This window comes from Numida meleagris, chromosome 1 (assembly GCF_002078875.1).
Source record: "Numida meleagris isolate 19003 breed g44 Domestic line chromosome 1, NumMel1.0, whole genome shotgun sequence".
In the NCBI taxonomy this organism is placed as follows: domain Eukaryota; kingdom Metazoa; phylum Chordata; class Aves; order Galliformes; family Numididae; genus Numida; species Numida meleagris.
This window is the reverse complement of record NC_034409.1, coordinates 121985750-122011957: the sequence shown is the minus strand read 5'-3', so window position 1 is coordinate 122011957 and position 26208 is coordinate 121985750. Positions and strand designations below refer to the sequence as shown.

At 38.3% G+C, this 26208-nt stretch overlaps 1 protein-coding gene across 4 annotated transcripts in view; it reads right to left on the bottom strand.

Annotated features, from left to right (window-relative positions):
- The window catches only part of ARHGAP6 (Rho GTPase activating protein 6), a 304111-nt gene that overhangs the window by 30988 nt on the left and 246915 nt on the right, over positions 1–26208 (bottom strand). For all 4 annotated transcript variants that reach the window (XM_021410633.1, XM_021410656.1, XM_021410641.1 and 1 more), the window contains exons 3-4: positions 10623–10694; positions 1304–1560 (exon numbers count right to left, since the gene is read on the bottom strand). In XM_021410633.1, coding sequence (XP_021266308.1) covers positions 1304–1560; positions 10623–10694 — 329 coding nt within the window. The remainder of the gene's footprint in view (positions 1–1303; positions 1561–10622; positions 10695–26208) is intronic.

Genomic DNA, 26208 nt, shown 5'->3' with positions numbered 1-26208 from the left:
TCAACACCTATGCCAAATTCTGTAAGAAGTTGACAGGTGTCTCTTCACAGGCATATTCAAGTCTATTTTGCACTTTTGTGCAAGAACAACTGCCTCTTAATGAGGTCTGGAGAGGCCAATGGCTGTGTACTTCGTGTTTATAATAACGCACACATCTTCAAAGATCATGCCCTCACCTCTTTGCAGACAGGCTGTTGACACCTCAAGTATAAGCTTCATCTGACAGCTAGAGTAAGAAAGAAGGCAGGTCATGGGGCTCTTGAAACTTATCTTTGTCTGCAATTTTCTATAGACCTACCACTCTTAACGCTGCAGCTTATAGAATGCTATATTGCATTTCCCTGAAGCAGGTTTCATCCCTGGGAGAAGATAGGATCCTAGAATACATTTTATTTTCCAGGGTCTGTTCTTGTACCCTAAATTTCTTCTCTGATTACTTAAAATGAAGTTTTATTGAAAGTATTTTACTGTGCATTTTAATCTCCACTGCAATATGAAATGAAAAAGCAATAATTTTAGAAACTCGAATCCATGGGCAACTCCACTAAAAAAGAAAGAAGAAAGAAGACTGATAATACTATTATTAGCTGCAGCACTGGAGAACTGGTAATCTCTATGAGTTCAGAGCACAAAATTTACTTAGAAGGAACAGAAACCTGCAAGCAAGTGGTCTACCAGTTACCTATCTTACATGCAGGATTAATGTTCAACCCAAAACACTGTACTGACTCCTGCTGCCAAAGACATTTTCTTAGTCTGTATGCAGAAATTTATTTTTAAGATCTTGGTGCAAATTTATTCTGCTAACTTCTTATTTACCACCAAGGACATGATTTGAATTAGGCTAGAGATTTTTATTAATATTAGGAGAGAGATTAACAGTTAATTTATTTCCAAGTTTGTGAAGATAAATTAACAAAAGCATATATATAAATTTAAATCACACAGGTTTAGTCTTCCCCAGCTGAAAGAGTTAGCTGGAAATTCATGGAATTTGACAAATCTGTAACAATTAAACATAAGCAGGTAGTTAAAGAGAGTGAGCCAAGGTTTTCTAAATTATCTCTCTGACACTTTGGGATCTGTAATTATTTGCATGGTTCATATGATCCTTTCCCATCAGCAATGGAAAAAGAAGATTTCCTCTACAATGAGGTGTTTCTGGTATTCACCAGGCTGGCTTCCACTTAAAATCAGTGTTTAAATATGACAGAAGAAATACTCCACAACCCACAAACACAATGTTTTTTTTCTGCCATACCCTCCACAGAGCATGTATGGTTGTAGTTTCAGGGGTACTTACACGCCTCCTTGCTCGTGGTGCTGGCTCTGGCGTGTTAGGAGAAGTGGATTCATTGGGTGTTTCTGAGGTGGAGCTGAGAGATGAGTTACTGCTGGAAAGTTCTTTGTTCTGCCTTTTTGCTCCAAATGGTAAGAGAAAGGCCACAAAATCTGAAACATCTCTTTGCTCTTCTCTTTGAGAGTCCTGCTTGAGCTTGTAGGCCCGGTCATTAGCAATCACTTGTGATAAGGGCATTCCAAAAGCCTGGGGAATAAATTCTGCAACAAAAACGTTAATGTTTACTGAACATCTGGTATTTATTTAGTACACAAGGAATTCAGTATTAAGCTGTTAAAAAGTAAAACAATCTGAAGTCTCTTTAAATATATTATAATTCTGATGAGGTGCAGGACTGCATAATAATAACAACATTCAAACAATAAAATAATAGTGGATGAGTGCCAGGTAATTGTAGTTCCTGGTATCTGACTCCTGTTTCCAGTTGGATCTTGCACGATATACTGCACAAAACCTTGGCAAACCAACTGGGAACAGATCTAATTAAGATCTTAACTTCCACTGAAAGCAACTGGAAGTCAGGCACCTTGGCTACATCAAAATGGTGCAGATGGCCATAAGAGGCTCTGGAATCCTATCCTGAGACTGGGGAGCCTGGCTCCCATGCCACAGCTCTCACATTTAAGATCCTTTCATTAGGTTTGTGTCTCACAAATGCTGCAGTGCACCAGAGTGAAGGGCTATAGGCATGTATATGAGGTCCATCACAGGTCAGGAGGGCGTGCACCTACCTGCACAGGGCATTTTTAAGTGCATTCACTATTCAGACTAAGCCTTGAAGGATATAGTTTTAACAGTAGTATAAACCCAACCCACATCAATTGAAGTTTAGAGTATATACATCAATATAACTGTAATGTACAAACCTTATGTATATTCAGGTCTTAAAATTAAAATCCCTGAATGTTTTACAGATCAGAAAAATGTATCACAGTGAATCAGCCAGTAACTAACACTGCAGTTCTCACCATTAAGTTTCAAATTTGTACCTACTGAAGATTAGTAGAATCAAAACTATTGGGTCAGGCTGCAAATCAGAACTGTTTTGTGTTCAAATTGAATGAATAAAACAGCTATTAAGCCTACTCATCCTGGTGAACTTCTACTAGATTCCAGCTTCAGACCTGCCAGTACCAGGGATATAGAAGGTACTAGAAATTAAAAGCAATTTAAACAAAAAAAAGAAAAAAAAAAGAAAAAAGAGCAAACATAAAATCCTTACATGTCCAACCTCTCAGAGTTGTCTAAATGATTAAAGGCCAAAGTTCCTCCTGGGATTGAGTCTCACTATATCTTTGATGACATTTTCAAGTTTTATGTTTACATTATTATTAAGATTGAAGGAATTGGAAAGAAGAGTATACTATATGAATCCTGAGTGAGGGTACTACTACCCTATTATACTAAAGAGACAAGGGCCTGTTCTCATTTGCTAAGAAACACTACTGCTCTTTAGAAAATATGAAACGTTAAGACATGAAATAACTTTGGTAGTCAGACAAAACTAAATCAGGAAGCAGATCCTCACATATCAAACAAGTCTGGAAGTGACCAGTGAGTAGAATGATATCTAAAACCATCTGCACTTAATTTAGGACAAGAAAGTACATCATCACATGGGTGTCAAGCAATGCAGAGGTTGCCAGTTCCTAGAGCCCAGAGTTAAGCTTGTTCCTCCTACGCTCTGTCAAGTATGATTATAAAACGATGAGATTAATAGTACTGAAACTTTTTAGTATTATGGATTATATTCCCAATGAACATTTAAGACCACAAGCTTACTTTGAAAATTCATTTGAAACACACATCTGCAACATGACTCCCCTTTGGACTGTCTAACTTTGTTATACCTCCACCACTCCTATTTATCTGTCCTTCCACAACATGTCCTGACAAAAGCTGCTGTGCTGAATGAAAATACAAACAATAAATATATATATGCTTTTGTCAATCATGCTTCAAATTGGGATGGGATGGCCATACACAGTCCAGTGATACTCAACAGCATGATGATGCCTGTGATTGTACAACACAAGGAAGAAATGGGCAGGGATCAGCAGGGAATGAGTTTTCAGCACTGTTCATTAAGTGGGTTTCATTAAAATGGCTCCCTTCCCCAACTTTGTTATGTAAAAGCTGGTATTTTGAGGTAAGTATCGCTCCTCTTCAGAAATCCTCAGGTGTGGGATGCCAGTTTTTCAATTGCTCTTGTTTCACTTGCTTAATTAACTTGTTTAATTGCTCTTGTTTCACTGCAGAGCAATGAAAGGACACAAAGCCTCTGCTCTATGCTGTTTTGCTGTACGCTTCCTTCTCAGAGGACATGAACCACTTCCCCAGTTTCTCAATATCTGGCAGACATGGGGAACTGGATGAAAACCAACTGGCTGATTTTCAGACTAAATACAGATGGAAGTGATGCTGGCTGGCAGTGGTAATTACATTACAAAACTGGCAAAATCAGTAACATTTTGTTCATTTGTTGAAATCAAGAGAATTGGTTGCACCCACCACAGACCAGCTTACAGCCTGAAGTTCCCAGCACAATTTTCTGGGGGGAGGGGCGGGGTGGAGGAGAGCATATTTTATAACCCCCTCTCCCCACTACTTTCAGTAGCACTCAATTCCGATAATTTCCTTGGTAGACAGGTAATGACATGTCCACGAGGGTGAATGCCTGCCCTTTTGAAGTTTCAGATTCATTAGGAAAAAGAAGGATTTTAGTCATAGAGAGTCATGCAGCCCCTTCTCAGATGGAAGACACGTAGATTTGAGGTTCTGGTAAAACTGGTAAAACTAAAAATCCAGGTAAAAGTACCAACTGCTGCTCTAGACTGGGGATCCCTACTGTTGGAGATGTTTCATTTGTATGAAGAAATGTTCCTTAGAGCACAGGCTCAAACTTCGGTCAGTTGTATCATTACATGAGTACCAAAGTCACAAAGCTACTACATTACTTACTGTCTGTAAGCCCAGTGAAATTTCAATCACTTGTTCAATTAGAGGAGTGTGCTGTTTAAAAATAAATTTTGGAGACAGCGCTGTGTAAAAACTAGAAACAAGCTGACAGAGTGGGTAATCACCTTGGAAATGCAGACTCACATGTTTAGCCTAAACAGAAGCATGTATGTACTTGATTTCTGATCCAGTTTGCTTTGAGTTTACTGGCACCAGAGACAATTTGAGAATTTGGAGAAGTGCATCATTTCTCTTATGAGAAAGTCCATCTTGCAGCTGACAGATTGTGATTGAAACTGGTATGTTTGTAAAAAATCCTTCTGTTATGGTAAATCAGCATTTTCAATTAAAAAAAAAATCCCAGCATTTCACAGAAATGTTTTCAGACAGATCAAATAAGAGTTTCTGTGATTACAAGTGAGAAATCGTGTTCTTTGTTAACCAAATAATGATAACCAGGATGCTAACCCACAGAGTTAGCCTACCTGGCCTCATGCCACCTAGCCGAAATATAGATTCAAAGTCTTATCTGAAGATTCCGCTTGTGAAAACTGTGGTTTCTATCCCACAAACTACAACAATCTATTAAGATCCTCTGAGGTCTATACTCTAGACTCTAATAGGGTTTACAAAGCTTTTAAAGCGAATAGAACACAACACAGCAATTCTGGATAGTCTCCTTAGCCTTTTGTTGTGAGGTTTTTTGTTTGCTTATTTTTCTTAAGTACAGCTTAAATGCTGTTTTTGAGATGATGAAATCCTGTGACTTAGCTCAACAGAGGTGCTCCTACTGATCATGTTTAAATAATAGAAAATGAGTGAGAGATGGCTAAGATATATTTTCAAAGGGATATTTAATGGGAGGGGGGGTCTTTAAATCAATGCCCTCAGCTTGCTGCACGGGGTAACTGTTTTGCTAACTGAAATTTCTTTGGCTTTGTAAAGAGTGATAGAAGCAAGAAAATAAGGAAAATGGAAACTTTGATCCATAACAGGAGCAGCAGAACTCCCTCCATCTGAAGGTTCACGAAAACCATACACTGACACATGAAGACTGAGGATACGAACGTGTTACGTTTAGATGTTGTACTGAGGGACATGGTTTAGTGGGAAATATTGGTGATACATGGACGGTTGAACTGGATGGTCTCGGAGGTCTTTTCCAACTTTGGTGATTCTATAATTCTCAGCATCAGTTCTTTGACAGAACTCCCTTCATTTGCTTAGAGAGCATGAGACACATTTTTGAAGTTTTTGAAAAAAGCAGAGTGAGGCACAAGAAAGGCGTAAAAAAAAAAAAAAAATTCTGATAAACCTACAACAAAGAAGAGGAAACTTCATACATTCAACTCTCTCCTGAGTCTATGCCAAGGCATGCCAACATCATTATGGGTCAAATTACTGAAGGAAAAAAGAAATGAAACATTAGTAAATACCTCCAAATTTACTGAGAATGGTGAGGAGGTAAACATGAAAGTTCTTGAGAATTGCAAACTGAAGAAAATTTACTAAATTTTCTACTAAAGAAAAAAAAACTAAAAAAAAAAAAAATCTGAAGAAAAATTAAATATCTACTCCTGAAGCTGCATACCCAGTAGTTACCATTTTCCTCAGAAACTACAGCATACATAGCAATTCTGCAAAGGCCCCACAGATGAACGTGTCAAGTATTTACATTCCACAGAGAAACATCAGGAAAAGGTTGCTCAACAAATCATATAACAAATTATTATTATTTCTAAGTCGGTCTCTTGGTTCACCTGCAGAGTTTGCTAGAACCAAGTTAAAATTGAGCAGTTTACTGATAATATCTTCTAGGAGAAATCTTTTCTGAGAGGCATCTCCCCCAGGAACGTTGGTGGGTACTTTTCAAGTGGGCGTGCTTACGCTGACCCCTGCATTGCTAGCAGCAGACAGATGAAAGGCTCCACTTCTGCTGTCGTCAAAATTAGCAGTGAATTTGCAAGGGAACAGTACCCAGCCACCAGCATGCAGAGCATCCTGAGAATTTCTTATTCTGAGCAGTGGTGACATTTTACTGCTCCTCCAGCCACAGTACTGTTTGTCAGCAGCTAAAGCAAGTATTTGGAGACACATGTAGACAACACAATTCAGAATCATGATGTCCATAAAAAACAAGGAGGAGGCAGGATAGAGAAAAGCAAAGATACTGAATGGTAACAGCTGAAAACACCGCTTAAACATCTGGGTGGAGCGCTGCACTCCTGTTTCATTCATTTACATCCGGCAAGTTTTGCTATATCCTGTTCTGGTGAGTCACTCAGAGATATAAAAGCAAACGAAAACACTTAGTCCAGAATTTTTTCTCTTCTAATTAGATTTTGACAGATGTACCTGTCAAAAAGGACAAAATAAAGATATCAGTCTTGTTTAAAGTGCATTCAATTCTACTTCAGTGTCTTTGTCAGCCTTCAAAAGCATAACAGCTTGCTGAGGCTCTCACTTAGGAATAGGTTGATCAACTGGTCTATCTAAATAAAATGTGATATTGAGAGGGTAAATACTCCACAGACCGGAGTAAGTTCTAGCATATGAGTAATTAAATCTCAGAACAGTCCTATAACAAATGAGTGCCACACCTTTAAGCACAGCCATCTTCTGGAGCAGTGTGGGGGAAAACAGTCTCCAGCACCAACCTGAGATGCTGCACCTCCACAGGCAGAGTAATTCCACAAGTTCATGCCCCAGGGCACTTCAGTGTATGTCAGTGCTAAAGTATCAGGCAAAATTAAGTATAAAATCCAACCTGCTCTTTTTCAGGAACTGCCCACACCTGAAGACACAAAGCTGACTGCAAGCAAAATAAACTGCATGTAGGGCTCACTCCTCGTGCTCCCTACAGCAAGGCCTCCATGGTGCAACCCCAGTAATCAGCACTGTGGCCTTCTTTGCACCACCTTCACCTTATTGATCTTTGGATGGAAATTACACACAGGATCACACATTGGGTGACAGACCGTGGAGCTCTGTGATTGTCAAGATTAACATTCAGAAAGCTATTTATTCAAAAAATACTTTTCAGGTGACACATACTCCAGGTGAATCCTAACTAAATGGCCCCTTGGCCTCTCTTTGTCCTGATATGTCAGTTCTCTCAGGCTGGAATACAGGAAACTCAAAATATTTTGAATTACTCATGTACTCTTCAGCAGTAACCGTGCTTATGAATGTGATGCTCAAGTGAGGGGAGGGGAAGGCTCTTTGCACAAAGACAGCTGCAACTCATCTATAAAGAGCATCCTGGAAATCAGCTTCTCTGTTTCCACTTTGAGTCCTTCTTCCTGTTCCCACAGCTCGTACAGGATGGTACAGTGTGATCAGTCATCAAGAAAAAAAAGGGAAGAGAGGCAGGCATTCCTTATAGGCTCGAGGTGCAGGGATGCTCAAGGGTGAACAGTGTGTGCTGCTGGCCTTTTGTGCGTACACACCCACATCCACAGCTCAGAGTGTTTGTTTTGGACCGGTTGCCCAGTAATGGAAGATATTCCCTTTATAAAATAAACGGTAGAAATGCTTGTCAAAAAAACACCACAGTACAGATCAGGATAATACTTTCAACTTGCTGTAACACAAAAGGACAGAGGTTACCTCTGACGTGAACTTCGGCAACACAGGGACCATTGTTTAGGGCAGCAGGTACAGCTTTGCCAAGACATGAAGACGAGCAGCACAAAGACACAAGGCCTTGCATTTTTCTTGCAAAAGCCAGCTCATTATCCAAAAGCTCTGCAATGCTGTGCCTTTGAATTTCTGAGCTCCACGACCGTGCCTGTTATGTTAAGCCCTCCAACCCTGCCGAAAGCCCTGTGTGAAGCCCAGTTCTTGGCATGCACACATGCATCCTGACACATGTAGCAGGGCAAGAGATGCAGGAGCTACTGCTTCCCTGCTGTCTTGCACCAAGCTTGCCTGGCTAGCTGCCTACATGGTGCAAGTGAGGACCTTCGTGGTGGCTTATCCACTCTGCAGTCACAGATTAAGAGTGTGCTCAGCAAATAACTGTGGGGCAGATTATATTTAATAACCCAATAGGGCATAGAAGTGTACATTAGAAAGAAATACTGAAAAGTGGGGTGCCCTATGCTGCTACCTTGGCTATTTTTTGCTTAATGTTTGCTGATTGCAAACAGCATGACTTTTTTTCACTCAGCTGACTCTGCTTGGGAATCTGATTCCTTTAGACTTCCTGGCTTTTGTACTGTTTATTGACCAACCCAACACCTCCGTCAATCCACAAGGCCTGGACAAAGGAGAGAAACAGATTCTCTCATTCAAATAGCGCTGGGGTATTTTCCCTGCAGCAGATGTTCCAGTAATATTTTATACATGGAGAGAAGTCATACATCTTAGAAAGCAAAAGACATCTTGGAATTTAACCTATACATGAGAACCAGGCAGTGGAAGATAGGAGAGTTGAAACGGTCTGAAGTTGAAAGAAGAAAAAAAGGAATTTTAATTAGAATCAGCATAACTATTTAAAAAAATGCTTGGCTAAAGTTAAGTAGAAGATATGAGCAATGCTAAGAAATGAGAAGTAGATAAAAATATACACAGGGATGAATAAGCACAAAATGCTGATCTTTGCTGTGGGCAACTACTGAGCCATAAATGGCCAGGTGCACTCAGAAAATCTATCTGAATAAAAGCAGAAAGCGTATGTTTATATCCCAAATGTTACTTGAGTGCAGTATAAATGCTATCATGCAAGGTAGAGACAAAAAGCAACAGCAACAACAACAACAAATAACTATAATCGCATAAAATAATATCATTTTTAAGTGCTCAACCAATAAATACAGTTGTGTAATTATCAGAAACTGAGGGCAGCTGAAATAAAACAATGCTATAAAAAAAATCACAGAAGAGTCTAAAGAAATGGAAGAAAAGACTGCTGCTTGAAGAATCTTTGGTAACAGAGCAAAAAAGAGCAACTCCTGGATGATCATTTGTATGCATCACAAAAAGTAGCTATCATTTCTTAAGGCACTGATGCAAAGGAAAAGAGAGTGCAACTGCAAGTGCAACTGCAAAAATCCACCAGGTTTGGATGAAACAAGAAAATTACGCCTCTGATGTACTACCAATTCAATTTATTATCCCTAAAATCTGCTACTACAATGAAGAATGTGAAGGTAAAAATTAAAATGTATACTGACAATCAAAAAACTTTGAAGGAGAAACTGTCAAAGGAGACTACTGAAGTTGTGTTACCCTTATATGAAGAAAGATAAAAGCTCTCAGCACACCAGAAGTTTGTGAGAGACCGAACTTTATTTAAAAAAAAAAAAACCACAAATACAGTAAGGGGTTAGTCAGATTAATGCAAATATCTTCTATAGCCAATTTTAAACCAATTAAAAGGGTAATCACATATGTGATGCCATTCAACAAACAAAAATCAAAAGGAAAACATTATCTTCCCAACAAGCACCTGAAGTAATTTTGAAATGGGACACTCATTTTTTTTCAATGCAATCTCAAAGTTCTACTAAGTTAGGTTAAAAGTAATAACATCATGGAAACCATATCACCTATATTGTTATAAATTCATTTGTTTTTGAAATTGAGGTATTAATACTGAATTTTAGTTCTACTTTTTCAGAACTACTTCTCTGGGACTGAACACAAAATTAGATGCACAACATGCAGAAAATTTCACTTTCAGAAAAACCCGTTTCAGCTCTCAACATCTGGACTTGGTTAAAATGGCTGCAAACTACAGGTCAAGTCCAGTGGATTAGGACCCAGCCCATAAAGCTGCTTAGTGTCCAAACAAGAAAGTCCAACCATATCTGTAATCCATGTCACACAGAGTCTATTAAGACCCAACTGATCAGTAGCACTGAAGCATTTATACATTTTAAACAATGTCTGTTTTCCTAAGGTTAAAAAAAAGAAAAACAAACCAACTGACTAGCTTGGGCAGGGCTGGGTTCACACGCTTTGTGAATTGAGAGGGGGAGTGTATATGGAGGTAAACAACAGGATCATATTATCCTGACTTCACCCTGCACTGGCTGCTGAAAATGGGGAGGAATAAAAGACAGAGTCCTTTCACTCTTCATTTTATCCTGGGAAATAAGCTTTCAGTTCAGGAGATCAGGGTTATTCAAATGTCAAATACAAAAGGATATGACATATTTTTCAACTTGGAAATGAATACGTAGGCGATACATCAGCTTGGTAACATTTCTCTGTTTCAGAAAGCATACATTTAAGACTAAAGAAAACTTATTTGTAAAGCAAAGACCCGATCAGTGAATATGTACTCGTGTAGTTTTACCTTTGTCTTTGTTTTTCTCCTTCCCTAATGAGTCCAGTTTCTTTCTTAGTGATTTCTTCCTCTTTTGCCCATCTGTAGGAGAACAAAATAGGAAATGTGTGAAGACAAAGAACACTGAACAAACTGTTGCATAAGCTATACGTACATGAAGTGAGATGGCCACAGCACTGGAGTCAGGAAGGATATGGGGTTTGTTTTGCAAAGGCTTGAGATTGTCTCAGCCCTTCAGTCCTAAAGAGTGCATTGGAAGACCAAGTGTATCCCACTCCATGCTGCTGGGTGCAGCACGCATGGTCACACAGCCCATGTGGCAGAATGGAAAGTTAGTTATGAAGACTTAGCAATTAAGTCTATTGCTGGATGCCCCTGATAGCTAATGGAGAGAAGGTAGCATAAATTCAAAAGGTACTGATCAGTACCCATCCGTAGACACAAGACTGGAGGCTATGAAGCTGGAGGTAGTTTTTGGAGTGGGAGGTGCGGAGCTACAGGTATAGTATTTGGAAATGGAGGCTAACTAACCTCCAGGATAAGTTCTGCACAGCAGTCGTAATCGCTGGGTGATAACTGCCCACCCTGACATGACCCATGAGATCTGAACTCACATTGTGTGCTTGCAGTTTGTGTACAGCATGTCCTGATTGGTTCAGTTGGATTAGTACTAGAGAAATTACTGTTCTGACACCGTACATATCATCCAGGTTTTCACTAAGGTATTAAGGACTAAAGATTTTAGCTGGTATCATACGCAGGTCCATTCTTGAAAGAACCATGTGAAAAAGTTGGCTATCATTATTTCCTTCAGCAGCATCTTTTATAATAAAAGTCAACAAAAACACATTTTGTTAGGTCTCAACAAATACAAGAGATTAAGACATGGGCCTGCTTTAACTTGTACTTTTTTTTTTTTTTTTTAGTTCTAAAGCAATATAAAAGGTCTCACATAGGCTTTAATGCGTAATAATACACATAGACCCCACTAAAGCTAAAGGTTAATGGATACATACCTTTGCTTTACTGGTTTTGCAATATGGCATAAAATCAAAAATGCGCACACAGTACCTGCACTTCTTTTTTATGGTTAGGACAGTAAATAATCTGCCTCAACATGTTTTTCTGGGTATGTAGACCAGTGGCTTAAGTGGTCTTTCACAGTAGGGAAAAGACCACAAAGAACTGAAGTGGATCTCCATGAATTAACTCTCATCTTTGCAATTAGCTATGAGAGAATACAAGCCATTTCCTCATAGTTTTCCCACAACTCCTATTGAATATTACTCAGCAGACAAATTCTGCCTTTTTCACAGCCCGTTCATACCCTTTTACTTTAAAATTAAAATTTATTTTTGCTTTTGCAACTTTTGTTCAATCAAACCCACTTCAATGTTTGTATTCTGCATTTATTTAAGGACAGCAAGCATATTTACTCCCAGTGGCCGCTTAATTATAACACTCAGTTTCTGCCTCCTGATGTAGATTCTCATTTGCTAATTATGTTAATACCCCTTTTTTTGCACCTGCTCCAGTGAGAATTCACCCCTCTGAAAAAAGGCTGAATAAAGTTCATACAGAATTTCAAATGAGACTTCAGCAATATAAAGGTGGTAATTCATTGCCTGATACAGTCTATGATTAGAATTTCCTTTTTCATATCCACATGACAAGTTCATAACTCAAAGTCATACTTTGATTGATTAATATACCCAGTTTTTTCACACCTTCTGACATTCCCAGTTCATAATACTGAGTTTATTACAAAAATTCTTCTATTACCTCTTGGCAATATGAACCGTCAGTAGCCTGCTTACATAAAACTAAAAGTACTGCTTGTTTTCATTCGGTTCTCTACTACCATTGTGTTCTGGTTTTATATATTATATGATTATTTTTATATTATTTTTCATTTTATAAATTCAGATTACTGCTTCACAGTAACCTTTTGATAAATGGCTTACCTTTCCTTGGAGTCTTAGAGTATGCTCCAAGGACCTACATATTGATGTTCTGATATTCTAATGAAGATTCCACTTAGATGTAAAAAGAAGAAAAGTTGAAACAGCATCTAAAACATACTGTTTTTAAAATATGATTACAGAACTGCAGCTTCTGGAGTGGTTTAGTGCTGCATAGTCAAATACAACAGAAATATCAGAAAAATGTTATTCATATAGAAGAGAGAAACAAATTACACTTTCATATCCACATGGAAAACAAGCTAATGACTTCTAGGGCCAAACTGTCAATGATTTCTTGTGAACCTGGTTCTTAATGGGTGATTCTTTGAACTCCAACTGTGAAGAAATTCATCAGTAAAAGACTGGTTGAGCAAATAGTTGCACATTTGTTTCTTCAAATCTTGGATTTTTGCATAGCGGTGATCAGGTCCAGAGGAATGTAAGAAACAGGATGAAGTTCTGGAGATAGACAAGACAGAAAATACAGAAAACCAAAGAATCATAGAATGGCTTAGGTTGGAAGGGACCTTACAGATCATCGAGCTCCAACTCCCTCTGCCATACGTAGGGCTGCCACTCACCAGATCATGTGCTTGGGGCCCCATTCAGCCTGGTCTTGACTGCTACCAGGGATGGGGCACCCACAGCTTCTCTGGGCAAGTTATTCTGTGCAGGAATGAACTCTTAAGATGAAGAAAGATGACAGAAAGATAGAAGGGACACACTTAACTTGGACAAAGGATGGACAAACCGTTTACATTTAAGGTTTACCCCATGCCAAGAGAAAAAGAGTTCAATGCAAAAGTAAGACTGACGGGAGTCTCAGTGAAAAGCTAAAGCTTAAGAGACCCGACAAGAGTTCTGAGGTCAGTTCTAGTTCTCCTCTCAACCCCAGCAAAAGACATGATTAATCATAATCTATATTGTGTAAAAACAAATAAGTATTGATATGATTGTTGATTTATGTTATGTCAGACGTGAGCACTGCTGAAATACAATGTATTTCACAAAGTTTTGTGCAACTGCAGTAGTTTTAAATAATAAATAAACCCAATTAATAACACTTAGCACTTACTATCTGCATTGTGTTTTAAGAATATAATTAATTTCCAAAGTGTTCTTGGAAACAGACAAACAATTGTCTGTGCATAATACCTACTGTACATTTTAAAATTAATTAGCAAATATTTATGCAAGTAGTACTGTATCAGTCCAAAGTGCTATGATTATGACCTGCTATTCTCATTAGTGGTTTCAGAATGTTTAAAGCACAAACTGATAAATGTTATTCATTCAGCTGATTTATCCAGCCTTGTGTGCATGTAATTATCACTAAATACCTTCTTTCTATAGATCAGTAGGATAGGGCTAACAGATTCCACTCAAGAATATTAGCAAGACGAGAGAAGTCAAAAGTCTTGTCTTCTTGTTAAAAGGCAAGGAAATGTCAAATTGAAGGAAGTTGCCATTTTTTCTCTCTGTTAACCCACTCTGACTTTCCTGAAAAACATCTGCCCAGGCAGCTATGTAGATCAGTTGCTTCAGAAATGAACTTGGTTTGTCCAGTACTTACTAATTTATATGTTGACTGCATTTTACACTACAGAGCATACATCACTCTCTGGGCCTGTATGTATTAAGACTAACATGATGAATATTTAAGAAAAAAACAAGCCTGGAATGAAACTCCTGAGTGAATATTAAATTGTTCTGTGACCTGTTTTTCTAAAGTGGTGAGCACTTCCAGGTTCACTTAATACCAAAGAGACTTTTCTATTTGAAAAATTAGGTCATCTATTTAGGACTTTGTCAGTGAACCAAAGCCTACAGAACACCGAAGTATTTGCACGGATACACCGGCTTCAGACAAGAATTGAGGAACTGAAGAGTCTGACTTTTGATGTTATTATTTTTGAACATTTTTGGTTTAAGGTTGAAATTGATCCACAATGTTAAGACTATCACCTTTTAACTTTCAGTTACAGCCTCAAGATTTTGTGCAGTTCACTTCACAATCCAAATTTCAGTCCATATGAGTATATAAACTAGGTAAGAAACCATTTTTATGCAGAGGATACACAAATTTCAGTTTTAAAAGTAAAAAAAAAAAAGAAAAAAGAGAAAGAGAACTGTGTTTTTTTAACAACATATTGCTGTGTTGCTCTGTGCAAGATCACCTACCAACATCAAATATGACTCAGAGAGAGAGTGCAGACTGAATCCCATTACTATTATTTACTTCCAGTATTGCTTTACTCATTTATGGAAAGTTATGGAAATCAACATGTCTGCTTGGTAAGTCCAGGTGTTGCTCAGCATGAGCATGAGTGGTGCATGAAATTTGTTCAAGGTGATGCAGTTAGTGACACAGCTGGATCTAACATGCAGGCACTCCTCACCACAATTTTCACATTATGCCACTTATTAGCCACTATACTGTGAAGCCCTAATCTAATTTTCTTTCTTTCCTTTTCTTTTTTTTTAAATAATATGTAGTAAAAACTATAACAGTTTTTATTATTATTATTGTTATTTTTCTGACACTATTAGAGTATTATATTTTAAATGATAGAAAGTGTCCTGTCCTGGCAATAAGCTTGAAGTGAACCTGTAACAAAAATATATTTATTCAATGTTTCTTTCCCTTATGCATGGGTTTATAAAGTTTAACAAAGTTTATAAACAATAAAGGATATTGACTAGCTACATGGAGAGATGTTACTTTTATGTTACTTATATGCAACAACACTATTTTTTGTTAAGCATAATTCTGTATGAAAGACTTTAACTAATGTAGCTTTCTGGATTTTTGACGTATCTTCTGTTATCTACAAGGTTACTGAATAAAGAACACCTCCTGCTTCCCATCTTCCTCCTCTTTTATTGGCGGTCTTCTTTGCATATGAGAATTGTGTTTCTTGTCCATTTAGGGAAGAAAATTTGTCATGTTCTAAAATTAAGGGTTATTTTCATACATTATAAAGAGAGGAATTATGTGTCCATAGCTCAGTTATAAAAACAGAAATGGATAAAAATCCCAATATTGCGATAATTCAATAAAAATACTTCTTAGTAGCTATATTCACAAAATCACAGAATGGTTGAAGTTGGAAGGGACCACTTGGGATCATCTAGTCCAACCTTCCTGCTTCAACCATAGTCATTTTCCTTTAATAGATATTAGTAATTTTTTTTCCTTCCGTGTAATTAAATCAAAACAAAATGAACTTTTTAAAAATGTAATCCATTCTGCATTCCAAAGTGCCACCACATTTGACCTCTCCAACAGACTTCCCTGTTGGCTCACTCATTAAGTGCGATTCATTTCCCAAGTGCCAGCCTCTGCACACAGTGGGTGAACCAAATGTCAAACTACATATTCTCTTGCCTGTGCAGTGTTGAAAGCAATAGAGTCTCTGCAAGCAGAAAGTATTGCTAACATTTAATAGAGAACAAGAAAGAATACACCGTGCTTTCTTTCCTTGTCGCACTGCATTTGCAGTTGCAATCATTTCTTTGGGCAAGACAGAATGCAAATTTCCTTCTGGATGTGCATTTGGAGCTGCTCTACTGAAGAGCAGCGTGCTGGTTTTACTTAGCCATTCTTTTGCCTATAAACGTCCATCATGAAATGTTTATTTAGATTAACGTGTGCTGTCCCCACGCAGTAACTCGCAGAGTGCTGCCAGCTGCAACACAGGAGGAAGGTAAACATTTCCAATCAGAGGACATGGAGCGAAAGACTCTGGCACATCACGCGCTATGAAAACGGAAGGGCTGAGCCCCCAGGTATTTCCCATCACTCTCTGTCTCCTTGTAACCTGTCCTTGGCTGTGCATACACATTCCTTTAGCAATGCAGATTATTATATGGCTTTGGATTACCTCCCTGCTTCTCCCTTTTTGGTTGCTCTCTTTACTTCACTTTGTTCTAAATTAGCAGTCCTTTCTGCTTGGCAACCGGCAGCTAACTGAAGAAACTGAAAACCACCAGGCAAAAGCATAGAATCATAGAATCACTAAGGTTGGAAAAGACCTGTAAGACCTTCCCGTCCAACAGTCCACCTGTCACCATTACTTCCCACTAAACCATGTCCCTCAGTATAACATCTAAACATTTCTCTAAATGTTTGCTTTTCTTGAAACACGTGCTTCTCTGTTCTTCCTTCTCAACCCATTATACTCTTCGATAATCTATTTTTAGTGTATCCTCTTCAGATACAGATTTACATTGGTAACGTTATACTTATATGTGTAGTAGCCCTTTGGGCTACTGCATTACTGATTATTAAAATGAAACACAGAGGAATTACAGCGTGTAAACACACAGGTTTAAACGATGTAGCAAATCTTGCGTTATACATCACTTCCTTACAATGTAATACAATAATTCAGCTCTAGTGCCATATAAATGAATAATACTGTTTTTCTAGAAAATATTCAAAAATTGCCGGGGAACTTGCCAGAGAACACAGAACTGCTGTAATCCTCACCCACTTCAAAAAAAAAATTGCATCCCTACAGGGCCCTGAGTTTTATCAATAAAATGACAGTTTACCAGTGATTTTACGTGCTCCTGATAGATTTTTTTTTTAAAAGCATCAAACAAACAACAGCAATACAATATAATACAAAAGAAAACATTCCAAAATTTGGTTACCAGGTATTTGTCATTTTTTGATGCTGTGTTTATTCTGAAGGCGAAGGCGATATATTAATTTACACCAGCTAACCATACTGTCAGAGGACTTTCTTGTCCTTTGGGAAAACACATATAAAGGTGTAGTTCCAGACTAGAATCAAATCTGGTAGAGTGAAAAATGCCCCATTTCTATTGAACCCTATTCTTAATGTCTGTTTCCATCAGAAAGAGTTGTGTTCCAGCTTGCTAAAGAAAAAATGTTATATCTTGAAAAACAGGAGGATACAGATGTAGTCTCAGACTGTAATGAGATAGGTACGGATCCTTCTCCACAAAGAATGCTGACTCTGGTCAATGCTCTAATTCAGTGGGCAAATGCTACTCAACTCCTGTGGATGGAGGGATCCTAAGAAAACACCATTCTTGCCTACACCTTCCCAAGTGTATAACAGTATAAAATAGTTTTCAAGTGTATACACTAAAAGAAAGTAACTCCTTTGATATTTTAAAATTTGTTCCTCCATGTTTCTCAGTCATGAGGGACTTTGCTAACTGGTGGGTAAATGCACATGCAATGTGCTCTGATGGAGAGAGCCAAACCCTGGGACAGAGCGGATAAAGAACTCAGGCACTGTAGCAAGGTCTGGGCTGCAGAACGCACAATCTGAGGCACTGTAGTCCCTCTGGGCAGGGAGCTGCAGGTTCAAGAGGTAAGCATGAGCAGAGCTTGAGGCTTTGCTGCTGATGCTTACTTTACACATAAGGCACCCAGGCACCATGACGATGGGCAGAGGCTTGTGAGCTTTGAGAAAGAGAACAACATGCCCTGCTTTCAGGGCTTTCATGATAGATAGTAAAATGGGTTTAAAACTGACTAGATTACTATATCAAAACAAATGACAGTAAAATAAAATATTTTAGTTGCACTAGAAAAAAAAAAAAGTCGGAAATAAAAACAGGAGCTGTGATGCTGTCATCTGAGACAACATTACAAATAACTGCTCTAGAACTGCCTTCAGTCCACTGGAGGTGGGTGAATATTGACTGCTTCCTGGCATTAACTACCTACAAAAAAAGGCATTTCATAATATAAATGAGAAAAAAAAAGTACTTTCATGACTTTCCTAGTCAAAATGACTCTTGATTTGGTAAGAAGAATTACCTTTAATCCCCAAAGTACAGGCTGGACTAGAAGAACAGACATGGAGCTGCCACTAGCTGGCATTAATTTTTTAGAGTATTGATTAGCTGGCTTGCATGACCATGCTGGCAGGTGAAAAAGCAACCACACTTATGTTTCCCTTAGAGAATTCCCCCAAGAGTGCTCTCTGCACGAACACCAGCTGAGCTCCACATGTGCACAGGGAATTCTCCCAAGTCTTCATCTAGAGGATCTCCCAGTGGTCACAGAGGTGCTTCCAGGCATGCATGTCCCCTTCCATCCACCAACCATCTCTTTTGTTGTCATGAACCCTTCATACACATCTGTGAGGAGCAATTAGCCCAGTCTATAATACTCCTCTACTGCGCTCAGAGACTTAACGAAGACATGAGATGAGAGTAACTTTTAGTGCAACAAAGGAAAATCAAGGTGCAGAAGGTCTTTCACTGGACAGGCTGCTGGCCACAATAATTGAGACGCTATCTGTTTGAAAAATTAACAGTGGATCTTCTTTCTAACAGTGTTTTATTGTAATCATTACTTGCCCTCTTTATCTGTAGCATCAATAATCTTGCTTACTACTTTTTAATTTATAAAGAGAGGCAGATGTTTACAATGTACACTATAAGGATAAAAGCATGAGATCTGCAGAGAACACTTATGTTGACTTCCAGCACAGAAATACAGTCACACATTTTTCTAATCTAGTCTTAAAAACATTCATCAGGAGATTAGGTCTCCGTTAGATCCCCAGGTAACCTCTTTGGTGTAAAAGCCTAACAAATCTATACTATTTAGAATCTACAAAGCCATGGTCAGTGCTCATCTCCTACTACCTCATAATGCTGAAGGCTTAATTAAATTGACAGTAGGACTAGATGATCTTAGAGGTCTTTTTTTTCCGTCCTTATTAATTCTATGATTCTATAAAATGATCCCCTAAGAAAGGGGAGAAGTGGAAAAGAAATGAAAAAATGCAAAGATATACATTGTACCAGAGCTCTGATTATGTAAATCTGTAAGTACTCATTTTATCTTTCCTAATCAGTATTTAGAGACATAACTTAGACTTCTGGCACCAACCACAGCTCCGCTGAAACCATGCATTTGAATAAACATGAGAAACTAACTCTTCTGCCTAAAGCAAGAAGCAGTCTTCTTCAGATCCACTCCCCTAATGCACTTTTGAGGAGAGCAATATGCATAATAGAAATAAATCTGATATTCAACTGAAAAGTTTAGAAGATTTATACCAGAAGAATGTACATGTTAAAGCAAAACTCTGCCAAAGTCAAGTAGAACATGAGGATCAGTAAGTTACAATGTCAGTATTCTTGATAAAGCTTCAATTAGAAGCTTCAGCAGAATCACCACATACTAATGTGGATTATTTGCAAAGTAAGGACAGTCTAGCTGAGTTTTCAGAAACAAAGGGCCAGGACTACAATAGGTTCTGAAGACATGTGGCAAAACATCATCAGGAGTACTTCTGTTATGCTAGGTGTTCTTGCAGTGATTTAGAAAAGAAATGAAGAATTGAACCAATTTTCAAAACATTGTGTTTTAGAGCTTTTACATATGCATTCTGGTTCCTGAAACTGTTTTACTCAGGCCATGTTTGAGCTTTTTCAGTATTCTCATGAGTAACATTTTAAAATGGAAACTGAGATTTCCATAGGCCATAATTACATAAACAAAATGCTGAATGAGTGTATATGTCGGTCACTCTGAAAGTAATGCCTCCTATTTATTTCCATGGAAACTATAGCTGATAGTAAGAGCACAATAACACTATTTGATAGAGCAAATTCTCAGTTACAAAACACTCTTTTTCAGTACAGTCACAACCAGTAGCTATGCATTTTCTCCAGCAATGAACAAGAGCCATCATGCCATACTCAGAACAGTCTGAACCAATGCAAGTGACCTACTGTCAGTGTCGCCACTGCTGAAATGCACCACCACCCCTCACTGTGCTCACATCCACTGTTTGGTCTCCAGAAACTCCAGTTCAGCAGCTGTCAATGAATGTCACTGGCTGCCATTTTTTCCGCATGGAGAAATTCAGTGACACCACTTTGCTTCATCCACACTTCCACATCAGATGCCATTTTGTCAGACTGCCCCTCTGCTGCCGTCTGTCACACGGCAACAACGTGTAATGGGATATTGGTAGGAAGATTCAGCCTCTACCGCCATACCACCTACATCCATCTCTGATGTTGTGGGCCAACACAATAAAATAGGAGGCATCACTTTTGGAGCAACACTTGTACATAGTTTTAGTCATTTGCTATTTTGAATGCACTATTAAGGAAATTACATTAGACAGGAATTTTTTAATATCTCTGAAGTAATATCTAGACTCAATTGGACTTCACATATTTCAAATACATGCACGCAGCAGTCTCTGGCTCTGAATTTGTAAGAGCTCTACCCTAAGCCCACACAAGTCAGGATCCAAATAACAAAACAAGCCCTTAGGATTACCCTGCCCTAATACTGAAAACCTCAGGTCAGGATTCTGTCACCAATAACAGTTTTATAACCTTTGTATATGGAAAAGTTGATCATAATATTTTGTACTTCTGTATTCCTATAGCACTGACTGTAATGCACACCACTTCTTGATCAAAGCACCTATTTACCCACATACAGGCTAATAAATAAAAACAGAAGCCTTTTTTCCTTGTACTGAACAATGAAGCATTTGCCTTTAAAATTGTTATTAGCCTGTTTCTACCTGATTGAATAAGTAGGCTGACATAATCAGATACGTCATTCCTAGTATGTGACAGAAGAAAATCATGGAAATCAATTTGCTGAGCATTACATAGAGACTTTTGTAAAATAGCTGCCTAACAACAAAGTTTAAAAAAAGGAACAGATGGCTAAAAAATTTCGTAAGTTTTGAAGATACGTTATTACTTCTTCTGTTCTATCATTAGAAAAATTAAGTTCTTGCAAGCTTCATATATTTCACATGTTTTTCTTCTCTCAATTGTGGCAAGAAGCCAAATCTGAAAAAAAAAATCATAGCAAGAAGTTTCTGCAAATTTCTTTCCGTGGAGAAGAAAAAAAATAAAAATCCTTTTTGGCTTGCGTATCTCCCTGTCTGGAAAAGCCTCTGTCACCTTCACTTTGACAAACTCCTGTGTAGCAGACCACAAGGCTGACTGCTCCAAATGCCTCCATCCTGCAGCTGGGACTTCTCCCAGCTCAAAACACTAAGTCAATTTTATTTTCTCTTCTCAGACTGAGAGATAGTGCTTTTTCTTGGGAGGAAAGAAAACAATTCTTAGAAAAGTTCACGTTTTATGGAAAATTGGGATTTGGGGGAAAAATAAAAATGAGAAAATAGCTTCCATGTGAAGACAGCAAGATGCACAGCCTTCAACAAGTGCTCTGAGCAGGTTTGATAGAGCAAGGTTGATAAAACAGATCAAAGTCTTACTAACGTAGTGTCAAAGAGCAGAATTCAGCTTGCAGTCTTGCTTGTCTTTAATATAACTTTCATGAATGCTGCTTTATTGAAAGCAAATCTTACAAATGCTGCCTGGACTCAGATCACCATGTTAGAGACAGTATTATATGAGAAGCATCTGCAAAGGTTGGCATGAAGAGTGATGACAGTAAGCTTCTTCGCTTAAAAGGCATACTGTATACAAGCACAAAAGCATGTAATCTTGTAGCTCCACAAAGCACCAGCTAGAGTTTACTTAGATGCTTTCTCGTGGTATAACTATCTACACAGTATGTAACATGGTCAATGATTAAAAACAACGAGCAGCTTGGAGCCCTTACAAAAATGCAAGTCCAGATAAAAATCAAACTCACGCTCAGTGTTAAGAAAAATGGATAATGAAATACAATGATGAGTGATGTAAGCAAAAAATTGATCCAAAAGTCTCCTCCCTGCCAAAATAAAGAAGAAGTGGGGAACACATAACTGAATTGCCATTTTTATTTGGAGCTTAACTGAAACATACTGGGGACAAAGTGCACCAATGAACAATAAAAATTCGGAAAACCTAATTACTTGAGTTTTGTTCCATTTCAAACACAGAGTTGTCTCAACACTCAGTCTGTATTTATGTAGTTCAAAATTTACCTTACTGAAGGAAGTCCTACAGGAGACTAATACTTCATAGGAGCAGATGCACAGCATCACACACCTGGTGAAACTGGCTACAGATCTTGCACACAAAAATGTCCAACAGTACATGTTAAAACAGCACAAGCAATAATCTTTCCTTCAATGACTGAGACTGTGTTTAAGTTTCTAAAGACAACATGAGATCATATTTATTGTAATTATAACTAACTAAATGAACTGAGAACTAGATTTGACAAATGCTAGCTAAACACTAAAATTAAGTATTACCTTCTCTCCCCAGCTGTCCCAGTTACTCTAAAAAGAAATTACCTCAGAAAGTAGAAGACTTGCTATAATTTCTGAAACTGCTGTGTATGACTTAGTTGCTGAACAATAAATATTAATGTGTGTGTACATTCTTGTCATAGGTGGCAACAATACAGTAAACAGTCTTCTTAGAAAAGGCAATTAATTTCTTTGATTACACTTTGTACACTTGCTAAAATAGCTGGAGAGCAAGTTTATTTTCAGATCTGGAAAATGAAGAAAATTCTGTGGCCTATCTTTGGATTCTCCCTCCAAAACATTTGGGAAACATTAAAATAATAAATTCAAAGGTACAAAGTAAATGTATGCAGCACTTGTACCATAGCATAAATATACTTTGGAATGTGGCGTGTGCTAAAACAGAAATACTACATCAACCTAGCATTAATGCTGTGACCCAAGCCAACAAAAGCAAGATAATTCATCAGAGATGGATGTTCTGGCCTTCGTCCAACCTACTGCATGTATTGCAATCTGTTGCATCTGATCTGTTTACAATCCTGGGTGAATGCATAACATCAAAGTTCAATTCTAGACACATCAATCTTGTATTTTGAAGATGAGACTGGAATAAAGATATTTTACCAAGTTACTCTGAACCTTTGGTCCTGAACTCTTGTGCTAAGTCTTCCTACAAAAAATGAAGTTTGATCACATAGTAGTATTCTACTGAAACGTGGGTTAATACTGGGATTTATTATTATTGATTGTAAGAAAAGAATGATAAGAAAAATGAAAATATACACCTAAGGTCCTAAGGAACCAAAAAGATCAACCATTTATGTTTGCATATTACATTGGTATATGGACACCTACCTGAGCAATACACAGAATTAGCAGCGTTTCCATTTTTCCTCCTGTACTCCTTGCTTCCACAATACCTCATGCTTGAGGAGTTAGGTTAGGGTTGGTGCCCTAACTCCTCATTTACTGTAACTGATAAGGCCCTAGCAGTGCTTACCAGTGCTCGCAAACACAAACTACAAGAGGCTCAGTGAAGTAGAATGTTATTGTATTTCCTAAATACCTGTTGTGGAAACTGCTCCTAACAAACGCCATTCAATACTTCCTCTGCCCAAGAGCTACCTGGAGCTTATGAACAAAGAAGAAGGAAAGAATTTACCCTCCTTTTTCATACTTGTTTTACTGTGAAAAAAGCTATGAGACTTGAGTTACCAAATTGTTGCTGTTTTTTGTGTGTAGACATGCAGTAAAAGATTAATTTTTCTCATTACGTGTGGAAAAGTACACACACAAATGGAAAGTCAGAAAGATGTAAGCACGTACATAAAGCGAATTGCATCTTTTTTTTTTTCTTTCTTCTACTGGAAAGAGATTCTACTTCCTTGAAATGAGAAAGGCACAGTATATTCTTAACAGTGACTGCAAATGAGCTGCACCAAAAACTTATCATTGTGCTATTTAGAACATCAGACAGCAAATTGAAAATATTCCATGGAATAACTGCATTAGTATATAAACTAATGCTCTGGTTGGAACTGATAACCCTTCAACTTTACACATTAACCTAGAGAAAGTACACATGATTTGTGGTATAGTTATTGCTGGCAGATGGGAGGGTGCCATGGAACTGAGAAAGATGTCGATTCCAGAAACTGAAAGACAGGCACAAGGCAGAAAAACAAGCAAACAAAAAAACAGATTTGAAGTAGCTCTGTCATAAATACAAATTCATCAAGAGTCATTGTTTTTAAATTCATTCTAATTGCTTACTGAAGTCCAACCTTACATATTTTAAATAACACGCCAGTTAAACTCCTGTGAGAAGTGGTCCTCCCTCTGTGACCACAGGATATTTAAGTTATAGATGTCAGTAGTGTGTTTTATTAAGGGTAATGGCTGCAATACAAGTGAAATAGAGGGATTACATACCAGGTATTACATTCTATGCATTCCTCTCCTAGTGTGGGAATGGCCAGATGGGCCCTAAAAGGCTAACTGCACATGGCTGTAACAAAGTGGCCTTCTGAGCATGGCAGAACTGAAACATTATGAAGCTACCAGTAGTGATATGATGTTATTGTGACTATAAAGATAAGGCAGATGTTTCTGTACTCAGACTTGACCTCCATACAAGCATGCTTGGCAAAACATTTGCTACCCAAGAACAATGGGGTTTTACTTTCCACAACACTCGTGCCAGTAAAAGTAATTTCTCAAATGCTTGTAGAAAGCAAATGCCCAGCTGGCCCTGTTCTAGAGTCATTCATTTGCAACTTTTGAAGAACAGTCAAAGAACCTCAAAGAATCCCAACATTTAAAACAGCTTCCTATGTTTTCTAGTATAGAGATTATTCTACTAACCTCCGCTCCTGAATGTTTCCAGGCAATATTCACTCAAGCAGAAGAGAGCTGTAGAGCACTTCTTTCTATACATGGATCTCTCCAGTCCTAGACAGCCCCCTCAGCTCTCTCAAACATACCACACTAGTTCTTCCTGTAAGTTGGCCCAACACATCACCTTTTCTTTGTTTGTTATTGTTATTGTTTTTGTGTTTTGATTGGTTGGTTGGTTTGCTTTGCTTTGTTTTTACAGAAAACCTTTAACAACCTTCAGTCTGTTTTTAACTTGGGACACTAGCTGTGACTGAGTTTTATGTTACTTGTACTCCTGCATGCCTGGAGTGACTGAGCAAGTTTCACATTGTTGAAACTTGAAAATTTCCATTTGCACAACCCTGTGATATTAGCAAATCAACTGGACAGCTACCTCTCCCCTCTTAACATACTTTTGCACTCCACATCATCCAGGGGTGATGGGAACTTGAAGAGGGCGTCTGAATTGTCTCTGCAAAGGGTCTAAACTAAACTATTCCACAGACAGTCCTGGTCAACATTTTTATCAGTGATATGGATGCAGGAATGGAATGCATTCTTAGCACTAAACTTGGAGGTGCTGTTGACTTTGGAGGGTTGAGAAGCCTTGCAGAGGGATCTGCATACGCTGGAGCAACAGGCAATCAGCACCAGTATGGAGTTTAACAAAATTAAGTGCTCAGTTCTGCACCTGGGATGGAGCAAGGCCTGACACAGGCACAGACTAGATGAGTTGCTAGGGAGGAGCCCAGCAAAAAGGAATCCGGACGTGCTGGTGACAGCATGCTCAGCATCCATCAGCAGAGTGCCCTGGTAGCCAAGGGGCAAACCACATTTTGGGGGGCATTAAACACAGCATAGCCAGCTGGTCAAAAAGGTGATTTTCATAGAATCATAGAATGGCTTGGTTTGGAAAGGAGCTGAAATACATCTAGTTTCAACCCCCCCGCCATGGGCAGGGTTGCCAGCCACTAGATCAGGCAATCTGGAACCAACACGCTATATTTAGCATTGGTGCAGCCTCTTCTTGAGCATTGTGTGCAGTTCTGCAATCCTCAACATAAGAAG